Genomic DNA, 20,164 nt, shown 5'->3' with positions numbered 1-20,164 from the left:
CTTCACCACTGAGCCACCTGGGAAGCCCCTAGAGCATATCTTCGGTCTTTAAAAAAAGAAAAAAGGAAACAGGTGTAAGTTTAAGAAAATATATGGAGGATCTGTATGTTTCAAAGTTTTTAATGGCATGAAAAGATGATTACAACATAATAATGAATGAAAAAAAGTAAGGTTCAAAACAAAGGTACCTACCATAAGTAAGGTTCAAAGGTACCTACCATAATGGCCAATGGTTATGAAATAAACCAAATATTTTACTATAGGAAATAAAGGTAAAAAAATAATCAAGGCCATTTAAAAAAATGTCTCCTTGGCGTCTCATTCTTACCAAGACAGACATGAATATTTTAAGGGAAATAAGATTGAAATTAATATAAACAATTTGCAAAGTTATTTCCTTTGCTGTCACCCATTACTGTACATATACACACTTTAAGAGATCTCTTCATATCAGTTTCATTGCAACTAGTTCCATATGCTCTTAAACACATTCATTGAAAATGAAGTTCTGTGGTCAAGTAAGTTTGGAAAACATTAATTTCATAAATTGGTTTCTTAATTGCAGAACTAATTAGAATTGTCAGTATTGTCATCCTGGATTTTCAAGAGATAAATTGCAGGGTAAAGTTTGCAGTTTCTCACCTTTATTTGAGTGAGAGAGGGAGAACGAAAAGGAGAGAGAGGAGAGAGCTGTTTTCAGCTAAAAATTGAAAGTAAGCTGCAGAGATATTACTTTGCTTCCAAATACAATACTTCGGTGGATATCTCCCAAGAAAAAGGGACCTTCTGTTACTTATCCATAATACCACTGTCAGCTCAAAGAAAGTTAGTCCAATTCCCAAATAACATCTGACACATAGTCCAAACACAAAGTTTCTGTTTCCTCAAAAAAGGTCTCTTTATAAGAACCAGTTTTTCAAGGTGCTCGTGTTATGTTTGCTTGTTACTTCCTTTTAATATAAAAATCACACCTTGCTTTCTTTCTGACAATGATTTTTTTCAGGAGACGAGTCTCACTGAATTGTAGAAACCTCATATTTTGTATGATGTCTTGACTTATTCCTCTATTCCATGTATTCCCTGTATATGGGCCTTTACTCTGGAAGACGAAGCATTTTTAGTAAGAATATGTCATAGCTGATGCTGTGTTCCTCATATGGCATCGAATCAGGAGACATACACTATCAGGCCATCCCATAATAATGCTGCTAAATTTGATTGCTGGGATCAGGTGATGACTCCTAAGTCTCCCTGCTTCCCTATTAACACATCCTCTAGGAAGTGACCCTTTATCACCATGTGAATGACCCATTTCTTTTTCTTTTTTGGGTGGGGGCAGTATAGCTAATTTACAATGTGGAGTTAGCCTCAGGTGTACAGCAAAGTGAATAACAATGTTCCATTTCTAAACAAGACCCAAAGTGAATCCGTTACAACAATGTTCCATTTCTAAATAAGACCTTTTCACTAATGATTTTTATAGTGTTTGTTTGCAAGACTACCAGTTATTTCTTTGGGTTTCTTGCTAATTTCTATTTACATCTTTTAAAACTCCTTTTTAGGAAAATGTTCTCTTTGCGGGATACAGTCAGGTAAGTTTTGACAAACGCAAAGACTAGTGTATCCATCACAACAAGCAAGATACAGAATAGTGCCATCAGTCCAAAAATCCCCTCCTGTTTTCTTTCTATGGTACTAAATAAAGTTTTGTACAAAGTCCAGGCTTAGCTTTGCCCTGACTTCCTTACTTTTGTGTGTGTGTGATATGCAGGGATTAATATTTTTATCAGTGATAACATTTCTACTGCACTTCTAAGATTTACATCCAATAGAGCATACCGTATTTACATGCAATGGACAGTCCAAGGTAACAAATTCAGACATGGTTCTGTTAAATTATGGTTTGTTCCAAATTAAATTAAATACAAAATATCCTTACCTCCCATAGTATTGCATGTCTCACCTTGGAGTGATTAAGCCCCTGCTGTGCCCAGGACTAACCTTTAGAATTTGTTAAAATACAGCCTCTGGGCCTTGCCCCCAGTGTTTAGGATTCCAAGGCTAAGGCACGCTTCCTGTGACTGTGATGTCAGCGGTCCATTAAGGCTGGTGATGGCAAGAATACACCTGGTTATCCACCTCTGTTTCCGTGCATCCTCTTTGCAACGCGACTCTATGGCTTGGCTCAGGAAGAGGTGGAATCTACTTCCTTATCCCCTGAATCTTGTCTGGTTTCCTGATTTGCTTCGGTAACAAAATATAGCGGAACCAACAATGCACCAGCCTAAGTATGTTCCCACATTCTCCCTGGGCACCCTCGTGCTGAGGCCTTGTGAACAAACCTGGGCTGGCCGGCTGGATGACAGGTCACGTGTGGACCAATCGCCACCATCGTATCAGACAGCGGTCAGTCAGGTAGGTAGAGGAGGCTGTCCTAGAGCAGCTAGCCCCGGCTCACCACTGCAGACACCTCAGCACACCAGCCAAGACCAGTGAAGCCTGCCCCATGGGATCATCCGTGCAGAACCATAAATGTGGAACAAACATGTATTGTTTTAGGCCAAGTGTGTCTGGGCAATTTCACCCAGTAGGAGACGACTGATAGACCACAGCTCTGATACTCTTCATCTGAGAAGTCCTGATTTATCTATTCCTCTCCATTGCCTCAGCCACCTTCATCATGCAGACTCTGCTCCGTGATTAGACTACTTCAAGCCTTCTGATTTGTCTTCCCCTCTTCCCCTCTTGCTGTCACTGCCCACCTCCATGCACACTCTTACTGCTAAGACCGTATTCCTAACGTCAGATACCAAGTTGTGGGAATCTGTGTGTTCCCGTCATATGTTGTAATGCCTGAAATCCCCTTCATGCTCAGTCCTTGTTCCTGGCATGACTGTTGCTGGATCCATGAAACACAGCTCTGATCAGATCACTCTCCTGTGCAGAACTCTTCCTGGAAGTTACATCATATGCCAGACCCATCTTCCACGTGGCCTATTTAATTCTGGGACCTCTGTGATCAGGCCCCAGCCTAGCTGCCCACTCTTCTTCCTCTTCTTCTCTTAGCACTATATTCAAAAGCGAGGATGGGATGACCACACCCTTTACTCTTGTGTCTGAGAGGATATGATTCCTGCCTGGAAGACCCTTTCAGATCTCAGCAAATGCTACACATTCTTCAAGGATCAACTCAAATACCACCTCTTCTGTGAAACTCTGATAGCTCTAGTTAAGAAAAAGCTCACCCCTTCTCACGGATTCCAGCAAATGGCTGAAGCCTCTCTTAAGTACCTGATATCATGGTTACTTATGGTATCGAGCAGGCTTCCCTGGTGGCTCAATGGTAAAGAATCCTCTTGCCAATGCAGTAGATGTTGGGAAGATCCCTTGGAGATGGTAATGGCAACCCATTCCAGTATTCTTGCCTGGGAAATTCCATGGACAGTGGAGCCTGGCAAGCTTCAGTCCATGGAGTCACAGAGTTGGACATGACTGAGTGACTAACACTCAGACACACAAACAATAAAAACAGGAATACCAAAACTTATTACCAAACCTAGAGGAAAGATGGCAAAATAAATAGGGCGGTTTCCATATACTATTTCATATAGGGCTTCCCTGGTGGCTCAGACAGGAAAGTGTCTGCTTGCAATGTGGGAGACCTCAGTTCGATCCCTGGGTAGAGAAGATCCCCTGGAGAAGGAAATGGCAACGCATTCCAGTACTCTTGCCTGGAAAATTCCATGGACTGAGGAGCCTGGTAGGCTACAGTCCACAGGGTCACAAAGAGTTGGATACAACTGAGTGACTTCACTTTCACTTTCTTTTCATATACTAACTGGTAAAAGAGTCATCTGGAAAGTCAGTTAAAAATATAAATTTCTAGGTTCTGCTCACAGGGAGACTGGTTCAGCAGGCCTGCAGCCAAACCTTGAGTTTGCGTTCTCACCAAGCTGCCCATGTGATTTTCAAGAAGGCTTGTAGGTGACACTTTGATGTATAGTGACATATAGCATGCCTTGTAGATATGCATTTCAAAGTAAACCCTTTGTTCATGTACCTAAGAATTTTTTTCTTAGGTTTCTTGACTTTAATGCCAAAGCACTGAGTGCAGCAGGCCTATAAAAAGAACCACTTTAACAATACATACATAGTCTGGCACCTTATTAGCTTAGGTTGCTGGGAATATGGCATCGCACCCCATTCTTTGTAATCACAATCTGCACACATTTTTTTATCTACATCTCCTTTTTATAAACTATTCAAAGTTTAATTTGCTACAAACAGCCCTTTTTCAGACATCACACCATGTGAGGTATGTACTTTAAAATAAGTGAAGGGTGCAAATTCCCTACCTTGGTCCAAGAGGCTGGCTCTCAATGCTCTCTCCAGCTGCTCCTCTTCACTCAGTCCCGCGGTATACATGTCATAGTTCCTGGGGACATCTTCATAGGCACCTCGCCCACCATATGGGTAATAATCCTGATATCCAGAGTAGCCTGCAGGCACAATGAACAAGTTATGGAACAATGCCATGGACTATTCCTTTTCATACTTCCTATTTTGTAAGCAAAGACATTAAAATAATGTCATTATTTTGATTATAGTAATAATTCTCAAAATAAGAAAAGATGACTGGTGCTGTATGATGACCTGGGGGAATGAGAGGGGGTAGGGAAAGGAGACTAGAGAGGGAGGGGAGATATGTATAATTATGGCTGATTTACATTGGAGAAGGAAATGGCAACCTACTCCAGTGTTCTTGCCTGGAGAATCCCAGGGACGGGAGAGCCTGGTGGGCTGCCGTCTATGGGGTCACACAGAGTCGGACACGACTGCAGTGACTTAGGAGCAGCAGCATCGCTAAGAGTCAGGCACGACTGAGCGACTTCCCTTTCACTTTTCACTTTCATGCATTGGAGAAGGAAATGGCAACCCACTCCAGTGTTCTTGCCTGGAGAATCCCAGGGACGGGGGAGCCTGGTGGGCTGCCGTCTATGGGGTCACACAGAGTCGGACACGTCTGAAGCGACTTAGTAGCAGCAGCAGCAGCAGTAGTATTGCTATATAGCAGAAAACAATACAACATTGCAAAATTTTTAAATATATATTTACATTAAAAAGAAAAGGAAGTTAAGAAAAAAAAGACGACCAATGGAGAACGCCTTCATGAGGGTGGGTGACAATTATCCTGTCGCCGTGGTCCCACAGTGTCCACGTGGGACTGGACATGCCTGAGCCCTTCTGTGCTGAAGAGGAAGTGGATATTAATTTATGCTTAATTGCTTTTTATTGGAGTATATCTGATTTACAATATTGTGTTAGTTTCTACTGTACTTCAAAGCGAATCAGTTATACATACACATATACTTACCCACACTTTTTTAGATTCTATTCCCATACAGCAGGGCTTCCCTTGTGGCTCAGCTGGTAAAGAATCCACCTGCAATGTGGGAGACCTGGGATTGACCCCTGGGTTGGGAAGATCCCCTGGAGAAGGGAAAGGCTACCCGCTCCAGTATTATGGCCTGGAGAATTCAAACATGGACTATACAAATACAGTCCATGGGGTCGTGAAGAGTTGGACACGACTGAGCGACTTTTACTTCACTTGGGCTTCCCTGGTGGCTCACACGGTAGAGAGTCTACCTGCAGTGCGGGAGACCTGGGTTCAATCCCTGGGTCAGAAGATCCCCTGGAGAAGGAAATGGCAACCCACTCCAGATTCCTGCCTGGAAAATCCCCTGGACGGAGGAGCCTGGCAGACTGAAGTCCATGGGGTCGCACAGAGTCAGACACGACTGAGCGACTTTACTTTCTTTCACTTTCACTTTCCCATACAGCAAAGAGACCAAACCAGTCAATTCTAAAGGAAATCAGTCCTGAATATTCACTGGAAGGATTGATGCTGAAGCTCCAATACTTTGGCCACCCGATGTGAATAGCCAATTCACTGGAAAAGATCATGGGATTTTCCAGGTAAGAATACTGGAGTGAGTTGCCATGCCCTTCTCCAAGGGATCTTCCTGACCCAGGGATCGAACCTGTGTCTCTCGCATTGCAGGCAGATTCTTTACCACTGAGCCACCTGGAAAGCCCGTGCTCTATATTAGGTTCTTATTAACTATTTTACATAAGAAGATACTAATTTAGAAGGCATGAGTAGTACTGGAAGGGGACTGGAATGGGCTATTGATGTATGGAGTGGGTTCTTTCAGTTTACAGCTACTTAACACTGTCAGTGAAGACTTGGCTGGACGTGACAGAATGGTTAAAATGACAGTTGATAAAGCCTTACTGTCCAGTGGTTCCAAACAATGACAGACAGACCAATATTTACTACATATACTGTAGGACTTCTGTGTTAGGTATGATACTTCAGATGGTAATAACTACAGTGAGATATAAAAGATAGAGTTTCTCTAATTGTAATTCTATGCCAGAGATCATAGTTTGTATTATTAGCCCTTTCAAGAAACTGGTTGCTAGATCAAAGGAGAGATGAGATAGTGTGGCCGTTAAATAATGCTTTAAGAGTCAAACTTTTACATACTATTAACAAGGGGCAAATTGACTTTTGCAAGATGTTTCCATCAAACTTTTCAACTCAATTTGAGTTTATTTTATTGCTCATATTTATGGAATTTGTTTGGAAGAGGTTATTTTTCCCCACATAAGACTGACAACTTAATTCTGGCATGAGAGACTGCGTACATGCTAAGTCATTGCAGTCGTGTCCGACTCTTTGCAATTCGATGGACTGTAGCCCACCAGGCTCCTCTGTTCATGGAGATTGTCCAGGCAAGAAAACTGGAGTGGGTTACCCTGCCCTCCTTGTGGGGATCTTCTCGAGTCTCTTATGTCTCCGGCATTGGTAGGTAGGTTCTTTATCACTAGTGACACCTGGGACGCCCATAATGAGAGAGAATCCACTTGATTTTTTTTTCCTTCTCTTTTGCCACTGTCATACCCTTTGAAGATAATGTTTCAAATGTTTAATCAATGTGCTCCTGTTGCTGATGAAAATTCCTACCCTTCACTATGCATCTTGTGCCATATGCCTCCATATCACCACAGTACAGGCCTGAGTTTAAACTTATTGCTTTAATAAGACTATAGGGGTGTTGGGGGCGGGGAAGCCAACGAGAAGAACTCTGTAGGGTAGAACCTGGTTAATTAAAATTTCATGTTCAAAATTTCTGGTAATTAGTCTTAAAAAATGAAATGACAATAGAACTCAGCTGGATAATCTAACTCTAAGTGCTTATATAAATATTTGCCATGTAAAGTATCTGTGTCTGTTGGTTGTGTTTTTACAACAACTTTCAAGAGATTTAACTGACATACTATATAATTCATCAGTTTAGAGCATATAACTCAATGGATTTTAGTAAATTCATGGACTTGTGCCGTCATTACCATAAACAACTTGAGAACACTTATCATCCCCCAAAGAAACCTGCACTCTTTAGTTACGCGAGAGAGTTAACAGGCAGGAAGGCCGGAGGTTCCCAAGCGGCAGGAGGAAATAAACTGCAAGCGGCAGTCTGTTTTCCTTCTCTACACAAAATTAAAAGAGGCTTCTAGTAATTCTGTATTGAGGACATCCGGTTCGGCCTTGAGCTAACCAATGTGTTTTTCTTATGTTAATGAAACTATGTATTTGCTTTGGAATTTGCCTTTCTTCAAAATGGTTCCCCCTAAGACTTTTTTTCTTTCCTCAAACCTTGGGCTGATAATGGCTCAACAAGCCAGTATTCCTGTCAATTGTTTCATGGCCTGGGGACGACACACCTCTGGCCAACCTATCTCAAAAGTGCATACTGTGGGAAAGGGGCCTAGTGCAGCTCCTTCAACCTGGAGGCATCGCTCTCATCTGATTAATAGCTTTCTACAAGACATAAAACACCTTCCTAAAAACCAGAAAAGCAGGCACTCTTTCTGGCCCCTTCTGATGTCTATGTCAGAGGCTTTCCCTATCTCGATCACATTTTAATAAAACTTCGCTACACAAAAAGCTCCAAGTAGTCAAGCCTCATCTCTGACCCCGGATCAAAATCCTCTCCTCCGGAGGTCACAAATCCCATGTAACACACAGCTCACAGCAGCAACCTTTCGTCTTGGGGGCTTGTCTGGGATCTTCAAGACAAGGAAAGGATGATGGGAGCTCTAGTTCCTTACTCTCCTAGTAAACATGTTTTCTGCTATACTTTACTAACTCTGTGGTGTGCCTGTGTGTATGAAATCAACAATCTTTCACTTACCAGCCCCCGATCAGCCTCAGTTCAGTTCAGTCACTCAGTCATGTCCAACTCTTTGCGACCCCATGAACTGAAGCACGCCAGGCTTCACCTGGAATGACCATCACCAACTCCTGGAGCTTGTTCAAACTCCTGTTCGAGTCGGTGATGCCATCCAACCATCTCATCCTCTGTCGTCCCCTTCTCCTGCTTTCAATCTTTCCCAGCATCAGGGTCTTTTCCAGTGAATCAGTTCTTCGCATCAGGTAGTGAAAGTATTGAAGTTTCAGCTTTAGCATCAGTCCTTCCAATGGATATTCAGGACTGATTTACTTTAGGATTGACTGGTTGGATCTCCTTGCAGTCCAAGGGACTCTCAAGAGTCTTCTCCAACACCACAGTTCAAAAGTATCAGTTCTACAGTGCTCAGCTTTCTTTATGGTCCAACTTTCATATCCATACATGACTACTGGAAAAACCATAGCTTTGACTAGACAGACCTTTGTCAGTAATGTGTCTACTTTTTGATGCTGTCTAGGTGTGTCATTGGAGAAGGCAACTGCACCCCACTCCAGTACTCTTGCCTGGAAAATCCCATGGACGGAGGAGCCTGGTGGGCTGCAGTCCATGGGGTCACAAAGAGTCAGACACGAATGAGCGACTTCACTTTCACTTCTCACTTTCATGCATTGGAGAAGGAAATGGCAGCCCACTCCAGTGTTCTTGCCTGGAGAATCCCAGGGACGGGGGAGCCTGGTGGGCTGCTGTCTGTGGGGTCTCACAGAGTCGGACATGACTGAAGCGACTCAGCAGCAGCAGCAGGTGTGTCATAGCGTTCCTCCCAAGGAGAAAGTGTTTTTTAATTTCATGGCTGCAGTCACCATCTGCAGTGATTCTGGAACCCAAGAAAATAAAGTCTGCCACTGATTCCATTGTTTCCCCATCTATTTGCCATGAAGTGATGGGACCAGATGCCATTATCTTAGTTTTTTGAATGTTGAGTTTTAAGCTGATCATCCTAGTCCTAAACAAACACGGGTCTACTTTCTGCCTCCATAGGTATGCCTATTATGGACAATTTTATTAAAGGAATCATATAATATGTTGTGATTCACGTATGGCTTATTTCATTCAGCATAATGTTTTCATGTTTAAGTGGCTCAACTGGTAAAGGATCCACTTGCAGTGTGGGAGACCTAGGTTCGATCCCTTGGCTGGGAAGATCCCCTGGAGAAGAGAACGACTACCCACTCTAGTATTCTGGCCTGGAGAATTCTATGGACTATATGATCATGGGGTCACAAAGAGATGGACACAACTGAGTGACTTTCACTTTCACTTTCTTTACCAGCTGAGCCACCAGGGAAGCCCAGAAATTAGTGGGGATTTACCAAACACCTCCTGTAACCCAACTTCTGTATTCTCTCTCACATTTCCCATGTCAATATATAAACATTATGATATTTAAATCAGGATAAGGATATATCCTCAAATCCCCTCAATGATTTAGGACTGAAATGGGATCTGGACACAATTTTTAATATGGACACTCTTCCTCAAATTGGCTTCTACTCAACAGAACAATCAGAAAAATTCAGCTCCCACTACTGTGTTGGGCAACACATACCAGCAAGTTTCATATCCTAAGATAAAGGAGACTATGGCACTGCTACAAACCTTGCTTTCTGTGCGTTTCACTGAAAAGCCAAAAAACATAACAAAACAAAAAAAAGCCCACCAACCAAAAAAATAACCCCTCAAACCTTTCACATAAGGACAAGTGATCAATACATAATAAATACATCTACTTCACAAAGAACAAAAAGACAGGGGCAACCATTCCACAACATAATAGAATATTTATGGACAAATCACTGAATACCACAGGATGCTTCAGCAATCCTGAATAGAGAGACTGCCCGATTCCCTAAGAGTGCCAATTATTCCACTGCAACATGAGAAGCACATTGGGCACTTTTCCATATGGCTCATTACCACTTTCAAATCCCAGTGGAAAGTCATTTTGTTGCAGAAGGTCTACGCAGCATTTCTACCTATCTACCCTCAAAAATATTTGGCTAATTCAAAATCCAAAATAGCCCCAAAGCTCTGAATACCTATCTACACAGATACCAGAAACACGACCTACATCTGTGGAGTTTCAATTGACAGATAAATTTGCTACGATTTGAGGCAATGTTTTCTTGATAGAGAACATCTTTCTTCGTGCTATTTCTTATTTAAAGTACAACTGAGCAGTGCCTTCACAAAATAAAGCCTACAACTCCAAACATCTGAATATTATAAAATCTAATTTGGTACTTGCCAGACAAAACATGGGGAGAGAGAAAGGGAAAGTTTTAATGCTTTAAGTCAAAAAGACTAGTGTGGCTAAACGTTCTACATCGTCAGTCATGAGTTATCAACAGGACCAAAGATCCCATCAATATCTATTACAATGAGAAGAGGTCTCCTAGGACCAAAAATTTTCTACAGCTGTTCCACTGGCCCAATCAAATATTTTAAAATCTTCATAGTAAACACGGCTGGAAAAACCTAACAATCATACACTTGAGATAAATAAGTTTAAATTCTATCCTGTGCTGAATGCTAGTCTAATATTCTTTTGTAGTTATACACTTTGGCTCTGTAATAAAAGAAATTCTGGTTATCATTATTCTATAAACTACTCCATCTGTTCCTTATACACATACCAGGATTTCATGGCAAAAGAGATCAAGAAACACCACCAAGATCAGAAAGATTGGTAACAGCTTTTTAAACATTCATGAGGTTCTGTGACCTATAAATTCTTTTCCAGCTAAGGACAGCCATATTCAGAATAAATCATTGCCTGTAAGAGATACATATGCTCTCATAAAAGTTCCCTAGGTGACCATTAGCATGGCCACCTGGCCTTATGTAGTGCTGCCTTTGAAGAAATCCAATCACTTCAGTGGAAGAAATATAAATATGATAATCTTCCAGGGGATAGGAAAGGAAGGCAAGAGAGGCTTTTACTGCTGCCTTTCATTCTCTGGTCTGTGTGTCTGCTCTGCTTATGCCTCTTTCATATGAAGGAGGCTTTTAGCAGGTTTCCCTTTTTTTCTTAGTAAGTTCAAAAAAGATGAAAGAAAAGTCTGAAGGGAACCTGCCCCCTTTGGTAAGGTTAAATCAGTAGAATGCCCATGTCATATCCCTGTACAACAGAAACAGCAGAGGCTAGGAATCGGTGACCTGCATGTTTAGTCCTAGTTATGTAACTAAGTGCCCATATGACTTTAGCCAAAATACTTAACATTTTTAAACCTCAATTCCCAATTGTCACAGAAGATGTTGGGATGAGGTCATTTATGATAGTTCAAGCCACGTCTGTGCACAAATATGTTATTATTCTCTTCATCCAGAGGATCATTCCTGTTTCTCTCGGATATTTAAAAAATGAACCAGGAGAGAAGCCCCTTTTCCTTGAGTACTCTGAGGTATTAGGAGCCATATATACTGGAGAGAATAAGGTCAACAGGAAGAGAGAAATCACAATGGGAGACAGAGCCAAAACAGTCTTCCTGTATGATTCATCTCTTTCGAGTCACATGGGCTGAGAAACCTCTACTCAAACTTAAGTCAGTGTGAGCTGGCCTCCATAACCAACAACCAAAAGGACCCAGTGTTCTTCCATAAGACTATATCAGCTCTGTTGACAACTAATCATCACACCTCCTCGCTTCGGGTGAGTTCAGATAGAAACAAGTGAGCTTGCACTGTGTAGCAACTGTTCCTCTCCTGCACCAAGACCACAGTTCTAGGATTTTAAGCCTCCAGAGCATCAGAAGTGAAAGCCTCAGAGAGAAGCAGTTGGGGAACAACAGTATTCTTCACTGTAGTCCATAAGCCTACGTAATTCCAATCATCTAAGCCTATGATTTTTCTTCCTGAATCCATCAGAATCACTTGAGAAGCTTTTTTTTTTTTTTAAAAAAAAAAAAAGACCCAAGTCCCTGTCTCTATCCCAATTATAAGTTAACTGGTCTGGGTTGAATTCAAGCCATGGACACACTGTAAAAGCTTCGCAGGTGGTTCACATAAACAGCCAAGTTTGACCATCACGATCCAAGCCTTCACAACGACATCAAAAACGTATCTTGATTGTAACTCTTAGCAGTATCATTCTACTGAGTAAATCATTCAGTGGCACTCTATTACATTCTGGAAATTCCAGGCAGGCTTTTCATAAAGGGTTGAAAAGCCCTTTCCTTTCATTGCTTTCCTTAACTTCATCAAGTTAAGTAAGGATGCTTGCTTAACTCATCAAGACACAGCACTCCACCTCTTCTGGATGACCTCCAGTAACTGCAACCCTGCCCCCTCCCTCCAGGCTGAGCACTGACTGCACTGCATCAGTATCTCTGAAATGGGCTCCTACCTCTGCCAGGAAGGAACAGCTGGGCCTGGATTAGATCTCCTACCAAATCAAGTAGGAGATGGGAGAAAACATACGAGATGGATGTTTTCAGGCATTGTATAATTGGCAGTTCAAGATTCTGAATCTTGAGAGAAGGGAAATAAAGGAAATGAGCCTGAAGGCACTCTCTAGACTGTGGTTCAGGGAGCAGGGAAGGACACAGGCAGATGCAGCAGGCTCCCTGAGTAGAGCTGGAATTTTCAGGGCGGAATACACCAAAGGAGAAAACTATGTGTACAGAAATACCTCCGGAAATCTTCCTGGGGTCAACTGGAGATTCTGTTGAACATTAACTATCATCATGTTATTCTGTACTACTTGATTCCACGGTCCACCATTCTGTTTTCTATACCCAGATTAGTCCTATTCGCTTCTACTGTTTTGCCTTTCCAAATGTACGGCACCTACAATCAAGTCCTGGTTATAACTCTGAGACAAGGACCATAGCTCTTTCTTTCTCTCCCACGGTGGTCAGTCTGACAAACGTGCACAGCATGACCACCCACAGAGTGCTACTGGGTAAACCAGACTGAGGGTGGGAATACTGTATGGGAAAACAAAGCAAAAGCACTAATATATATCTAATTATATAGTTCTTTGTACTTGTATTATTTAAGCCAGGGGTCAAAAAGCTACAAGTCGGAGTACAAATACAACCCACTGCCTGTTCTTATAAATAAGGTTTTACTGGAACACAGCTGAGGACCTCTGCTTATGAATAGTATCTGGTTGGCTTCCCAGGTGACACTAGTGGTAAAGAACCCACTTGCCAATGCAAGAGATGCAAAGACTCAGGTTTGATCCCTGGGTTGGGAAGATCCCCTGGAGGAGGACATGGCAATCCACTCCAGTATTCTTTCCTGGAAAATGCCATGGACAGAGGAGACTGGTATGCTAGAGGCCATGGGGTCACAAAGAATAGGACATGACTGAGTGACTGAACAGTGTATGGTCATCGTCACACTATGATGACAGGTTGCCTAGTTGAGACAAAAACTACATACGGTCAACAAAGCCTTTAGACTCTCAAACAGTAGCTACCTGGCCCTTTACAGGAAAGGTTGCTGACCCCAGATTTAAGTTACAGTGGTTCTCGACAGGCAGGACTACAAAGCCACCCCCTGCCTCTGGCGCTTAGGCTCTCTGCTGCTTGTCTGCTGGTACTGATCCGGGATATTACAGTGCAGCTTGCCAGGCTGGAACGTAAGGGCTTTAGCTTAAAAAGGGTCATATGCTTGAATAGGAAGTCCTTTCTACCTATTTACAAAGACCTCTAGAAAAAAATACCTTCTCCTCTTTAACTGTTAAAGGAATGCCTATCTTAGCTTCTTCCAGTAAGTGTGATTCTTCCTGAATATGTAGGTGGAGTGGACCGTGGAGAACTATGAAAGTATATATGAAAGTATATATGAAAGTAACTTCTAACACTTAGCCAGTGAATGGTCTCTTAGGCTGAGTATCAAGGGGCCTGTTTCCCATACAAATCTTAACAAGTCTGAGAAACCTCAAACCAATCATTTAACATTTTCTGGCTGGAATTCCCTCTTTCCCTAACAACGCACCCAAATATGCTCCCTGGACAGCGCCGCCATCTAGCTTTCAGGGACATTAGAGGCACAAGGACCTAAAGTCTGGTGTACTCTGCAATAGCATAACTCATATTATCTTACGGGAGCTCTGTAGTAACAAACAGTGTAATTTTAAAAAACAAGTTTAACTGTATCAAATGAAATAAAGTTACTTACCTGAACTATTAAAGTAGTACTGCTGTCCTGGGTAATCAATATTGGATGGGAAAATGCCTAAATATGAAGGAAAAAACAAAACAAAACATTTTAATTGTAGCCATAGGCTCTACCCTGACCCCTATTGCCAGTTTTACTGAAGTATGATTAACAAATTAAAATTGTATGTGTTTGGGTTGGTCGTGATTTTTTTAAAAGGTGTACAATGGGGTGATTTAATATACATATATGTTATGAAATGATAACCACCATTATGGTAATTAACACATCTATCACTTTATATACTTACCATTGTGTGTGTATATATATGAGAAAACATAAGATCTATTCTCTTAGTAAATTTCAAGTACTCTTTCAAATATTAATAAAGTGCTATTAACTATAGTCACAATGCTGAACATTACATCCCCAGAGCTTACTCATCTTATAACTGAAAGCTTGTACCCTTTGACCAACCTCTGCATCTACCCCACCTGCCACCGCCTGGAAACCACTGTTCTACTCTCTGGTTCTGTGAGTTCAGAGTTTTTTAGATTTCACCTGTAAGTGACAACATACTTAATTATCCGGCTTATTTCACTTAGCACAGTGTCCTCTTGGCTCACCGACTTTATCGAAAACAGGATTAGTGTTCTCTGCACGACTGATAATACTCCATTATATATACACACACACCACATTTTCTTCACCCATTCATCACCCATTTGGGATGTTTCCCTATACTGGCTATAGTGAACAAATGCTATAAGGAACATGGGAGTACAGATATATCTTCGGGACATTGATTTCTTTTCCTTTGGAAATATGCACAGAAGTGGGATTCCTGGATCATTATTTTTTATTTTTTGAGGACCCTCCATGCTATTTTCCATAGTGGCTGCACCAGTATACACTCTCACTAACACCCTCACCTAACTTTGTTATCTCTTGTCTGAAAATATAATGATGTAAAAATAAGTCTCCTTAGAAAACAGGCAAGGTTTCAGGGAGGAAACTAAAAGTTAAAATGTTACAATTATGGGGAAAATCCTCTTTAAAAACAAAATATTTGCCTAAATTTCATAATATGTCTGTAAGAAAGCTTTAATAACCACTTAATCCTCACACACACACACAAAAGAAACAAAATATTAGACTTCTAAGAATAATTTCTTTTCCTATATCAGCACTGAGGACGTTTGGGCAACAAAACTCATAACAAGATTTCCATAATTACGTTGTATCAAAAATATAATAAAATGCTACATTTTCAATACAGGGGGCTCCTGCTGTCTCCTCCAGGCACACACACCAGAAACACTGTAAGATGCAAATGTAGGAAAATAAAAACTTGTGTGGATGCAACACAGTCTGTAAAAATTACCCAAAAGTAAATACAACCAGCTAATAAAGGCAAGAGCACAATGTTTAGAAAGCTTTCTAATATCATGAATATTATATGGTTTGTAAGAATACCAATCATCGGCACAAATAGTGAAAACAAATTATTTATGGTTCAAGAGAAGGTAAAATAGTCTCAGAAGATTCCCCATGAGTAAAAGATAAAATATTGGAACTCATATGGTCTATAGAACAAGTGTTTGTAAAACAGTCTCCTTATAAGTCATGACTAGTATAGCATTTTCAATTAAGAGAGCCAAACAATTCATAGGTTTCCTAAGTAAAATAAAGTATTTTCATTGAGCAGCAATTAGAAGGGAAATACTTTTTTAAATTAAAAAGCAGGAGCCATGCTTCAGGAATAACAGACTTGGTTTGGCCACGCATGAAAAAACGTCTCGCCCGCCAAGGACCTAGCAGTCATTCTGAATTCTCTAAAATACTGACCTTGTACTTCAGTACAGATTTGTCTTTCTTCTTTTAACTTTGCCTTGCACTTTGAATTCATGGAATATTACAGAAGAAAGCATATTTTAAACCTGCTTTAGTTCTCTCAATTTCAAGGAAATAGTGGTTTTCAGTAAGCGGCAATAATGCTGTGGGTGTTTAAGTGTGTACCTCATTTGTCCCCTAAGAAAGCATCAGGTTTAAAACTGGGGCTTTCAGTCTTCTTTTTGGAGCCACGAGAGGACCAGCACCAGCTGGTTCACCTCTTAGTTTAAAAAGAGCCTATTAGGGAATTCCTAAGTTGAATCACAGGGAAACTTGGGGTTGCTTTTATTCCCATTAAAACGAAGATGAACTTCCAACTAGCCAAGCCAAAGGTGTTCTGTGCTTATGTGCTCAGTTCCTCAGTCGTGTCTGACTTTGCGACCCCATGGACTACAGGCCGCCAGGCTCCTCTGTCCATGGAATTCTCCAGGCAAGAACACTGGAGTGGATTGCCATTTCCTACTCCAGGGGATCTTGCTAACTCAGGGAACGAACTAGCGTCTTTTATGTCTCCTGCGTTGTGGCAGGTGGATTCTTTACCATTAAGCCAGTGAAGAAGTCCTGTTCTCCATACCTGTGCACGATTCCATGATCTTCTTCAGAGGCCCATGAGTGTACATCAGTCCAACAAGAATTCCAGCCAGATGCCCAGCAAAGGAAGTCCTAGGAGAGAAGCAGAACCTTCATGAGTGTTTGCTCTGCTGCGGACTATACACTGTCTTCTCAATAGCCAGGGGCGTGTCAGTTAATCACAGTTTGCAGGCTCTAGTTCCGCATCACATCTTTCATGCTGAGCAGCATTTAACTCAGTCCCAAGGGCATCACTTCCTACCTTACAAGGAAAAAAAAAAAAAAAAAAAGTACAATGAATAACAAGCATAACAGGTTTAAAAGGCAATCTCCTTCCTTGACCAAGAGAAGTGACCTGGCTCCTTCAGGACAGCAGAAGCGTTTTTGTCAAGACAACCCATTATACTTCTTCCAATTTTATGCCTGTAGCTCTTATTAGGAAGTATCAATGAAATCCATTTCCTCTGAATTAAAATCTTGAATTAGTCAGCCACTGTGAGGGACGGCTGTTACCTGTGTTCACTGCAGACCAGACAGCTACAGTTTTCCCACTCTGACTAGGGAGGCAAAGAGCAAGAGAAAACTTTGCAGAAGAGATTGAGATGTCCACCCCTTCTCGCACTCCTCACATAAATGTGGATCTTTCAGTCCCTCAGCCCCCCAAAAACCCCAAAATGTAAACCTCAAGCTTGAAAGATGAGATAGAGCTTTAAATCAGTTCCACTCTTCTTAAAATAGCATCTATGATTAGAAATTGCTTCTAAATATAAATACAAGGCAAGCCCCAGCTACGTATACGCTGAATGAGTAAAAGGAGTAAATTGAAGATCATCCAGCCTGGCTTTCTGCCACCCCCAGCTCCCATTCTCAGTGCAGCCCACGCCCTCCATCAGTTATTTTCCCCAAAAGGAGGTGAGGTCATGTATGTCACTGCCATCCTGTTGGGCTCACTGACTCCTCTGCTTACAGACACTTTAGCCTGTGCTCAAGGCCTTCCCACTCATGGCCCTGCCCATCTCTTCTCTCTGTCCTCATCTCCTACTAAACCCACCCCTACAGCCCACTGCCATACCCCTCAAGAGCTCACTGGTGACCCCACGGCTAAACTGAAGAGTACCCCGTCATAAAAACTCTTCACATCTCAGGTGAAGGGCTCCTCTTCCTTCAAAAGTTACCAAGGAGCTGATGTGAACTCCAAGAGCACAGTGAGTTTTGTGGTTTACACAGAGGTATCTCGCACACCTAGGATGGTGCCTGGCACAGGACAGACACCCAAATATGTGTGGAATGCATAATTCCAGTGTCCCAGGATGGTTTCAGCAAGAAGAGCAGGAGGCAACTTAAAGTCGCTGTACCTTCGGCCTCAGAGCACTGGCTGTGCCATGGCAGGGACTGAGCCGTGCCACTGACGCCATCACCCTCGCGAGACGCAGAATCAAGTCCAATATCCCTTGTGACCACGGCAGCAAAGGACAGGGGCAAGAGGCCCTTAACGCCACAAGTGAGGCCGCCACAAGTAACTGTCACGGTCTCAGGGCCAGGGAGAGTTGCTGGCTCGCAGGAAAGAAACAGACAAGGGAGCACTTCAGAGAAAAAGATGAAAGGAAGCCTTGTGTAGTCAGGACGGTCCTGCCCAATAGCCAATTCAATCACACTACTGCCCAAACAAGGCTCCGCATGCATCTACACACACTGAAAGACATACCATGTGCGGGCGTGCATGTATGCACACACATACACACATTCACATAACCATTCCTTAAGGATAGCTGTTATTTTCATCAAATATCTCTAACTAACAGCATGTTTGACCTGTTAATAAAAACACGGGATCAGACAGTCAGTTTTCCATTTTCAAGGAAGAACAATATTAACTGTGCTTTCCTTTAGCTTTTCCAAAAAAAACCCGAACTGTACTTATTTTATTCTATTTTTAGGCAAATAAACTCTCCAACTAGTTCGAGCAATGGCAAAGAAAGTGGTGGTTTGAGCAAAGAAGAGGCCAGAATCAAAACTTTAAAAATAGTAACTTCAATTTAACTGAAAAGAATAAAATACATCAATATCTTTGAAACTTTTTAAGCCAATCTTTATGGTACGTTATATATCTATAACGTGACATGGGAGAAAATTTCAGTTTTAAATCCCAACCTATTAAACAATCAAGTTTAAACCTCATTTATAAATTAGAGCACAATAGTTAATATAGTAAAAAAAAAAAAAAAAAGACGTATATTTTGTATTAAGCTTCCCAGTGGCTCAGCAGTAAAGAATCTGCCTTGCCAATGCAGGCAACTTGGGTTCTGTCCCTGGGTCGGCAAGATCCCCTGGAGGAAGAAATGGCAGTCCACTCCAGTACTGTTGCCTGGAGAATGCATGGACAGAGGAGCCTGGCAGGCTACAGTCCATGGGGTTGCAGAGAGTCAGACACAACGGAGCGACCAAACAACAACATAGTTTCTCTCTCTAAATGGGTTTGTAGAAATCTAAGTTATAATCACATTACAGATAACTAAGGAAGGGAGGCGGGCAGACCAGAGACTATATTTCATTATCTGCCTAAATTCAGCATTTTCGACTAAAGTCCCATTTCAACACTCTTATTGTCCTTATCATTTCATTTAAGCAATACAGAAGTGTTTTCTTTTAAAATAAAAAATACGCAGAGCTTATGGTCTTATTCGATCAAAACTGAGAACCTCTCAGGACTTCCCCAGTGGTCCAGTGGTTAAGACCCTGCGTTTCCAATGCAGCAGGTGAAGGCTTGATTCCTGGTCGGGAAACTAAGATCCCACCTGCTGCACACGGCATAGCTAACACAACCAACCAACCCCTGAGAAAGTCTCAACATTATACACAGAAAAGGGAAGGATGCCATCCATGACAAAGGAATCATATGCTTGTCTCAAGAGGTGAGTTAACCTGCTCCATGCTGTAGGTAACTGTTTGCCAAACCACTGCCCTTCGCCTTCTAAGAGATAGCCATGTCATGAGAGAGGAAACAGACCTGCAGAGGAGAAACAGAAGTGGAGCTGGGAGCTTCCTTCTCCCTGGTAGGATGGGGTAGTCCAGTCCTAGGATTAGGACACTTTATCCTGGCCCCGGGGGTGCTGGGGAGGAGGCAGGGATAAAGGAGGCCCTGGGGCTTTGAGGGAAGAAGACACACCTAGGCTCTCTGATTAGTGGCTGGGAATGTCAAATGTCACAGCTCTAGAAACAGACTGTGTTGCTAGGACCATAATGACACATGCTAAACAGATGTTTCAGCATTTCTG

General features: G+C 42.0%; 1 protein-coding gene across 3 annotated transcripts in view; it reads right to left on the bottom strand.

The window, feature by feature from the left end:
* Positions 1–20,164, bottom strand: part of RHBDD1 (rhomboid domain containing 1) — a 135,011-nt gene that overhangs the window by 55,645 nt on the left and 59,202 nt on the right. For all 3 annotated transcript variants that reach the window (XM_042244322.2, XM_012147329.5, XM_004004978.6), the window contains 3 exons: positions 16,894–16,982; positions 14,448–14,504; positions 4,356–4,499 (listed from right to left, as the gene is read on the bottom strand). In XM_042244322.2, the coding sequence (XP_042100256.1) occupies positions 4,356–4,499; positions 14,448–14,504; positions 16,894–16,982 (290 nt within the window). The remainder of the gene's footprint in view (positions 1–4,355; positions 4,500–14,447; positions 14,505–16,893; positions 16,983–20,164) is intronic.

The sequence above is a fragment of the Ovis aries genome, chromosome 2, assembly GCF_016772045.2.
Source record: "Ovis aries strain OAR_USU_Benz2616 breed Rambouillet chromosome 2, ARS-UI_Ramb_v3.0, whole genome shotgun sequence".
Lineage (NCBI taxonomy): Eukaryota > Metazoa > Chordata > Mammalia > Artiodactyla > Bovidae > Ovis > Ovis aries.
Note: the sequence above shows the minus strand (reverse complement) of the source record. Positions and strands in the feature narration are given on the sequence as shown.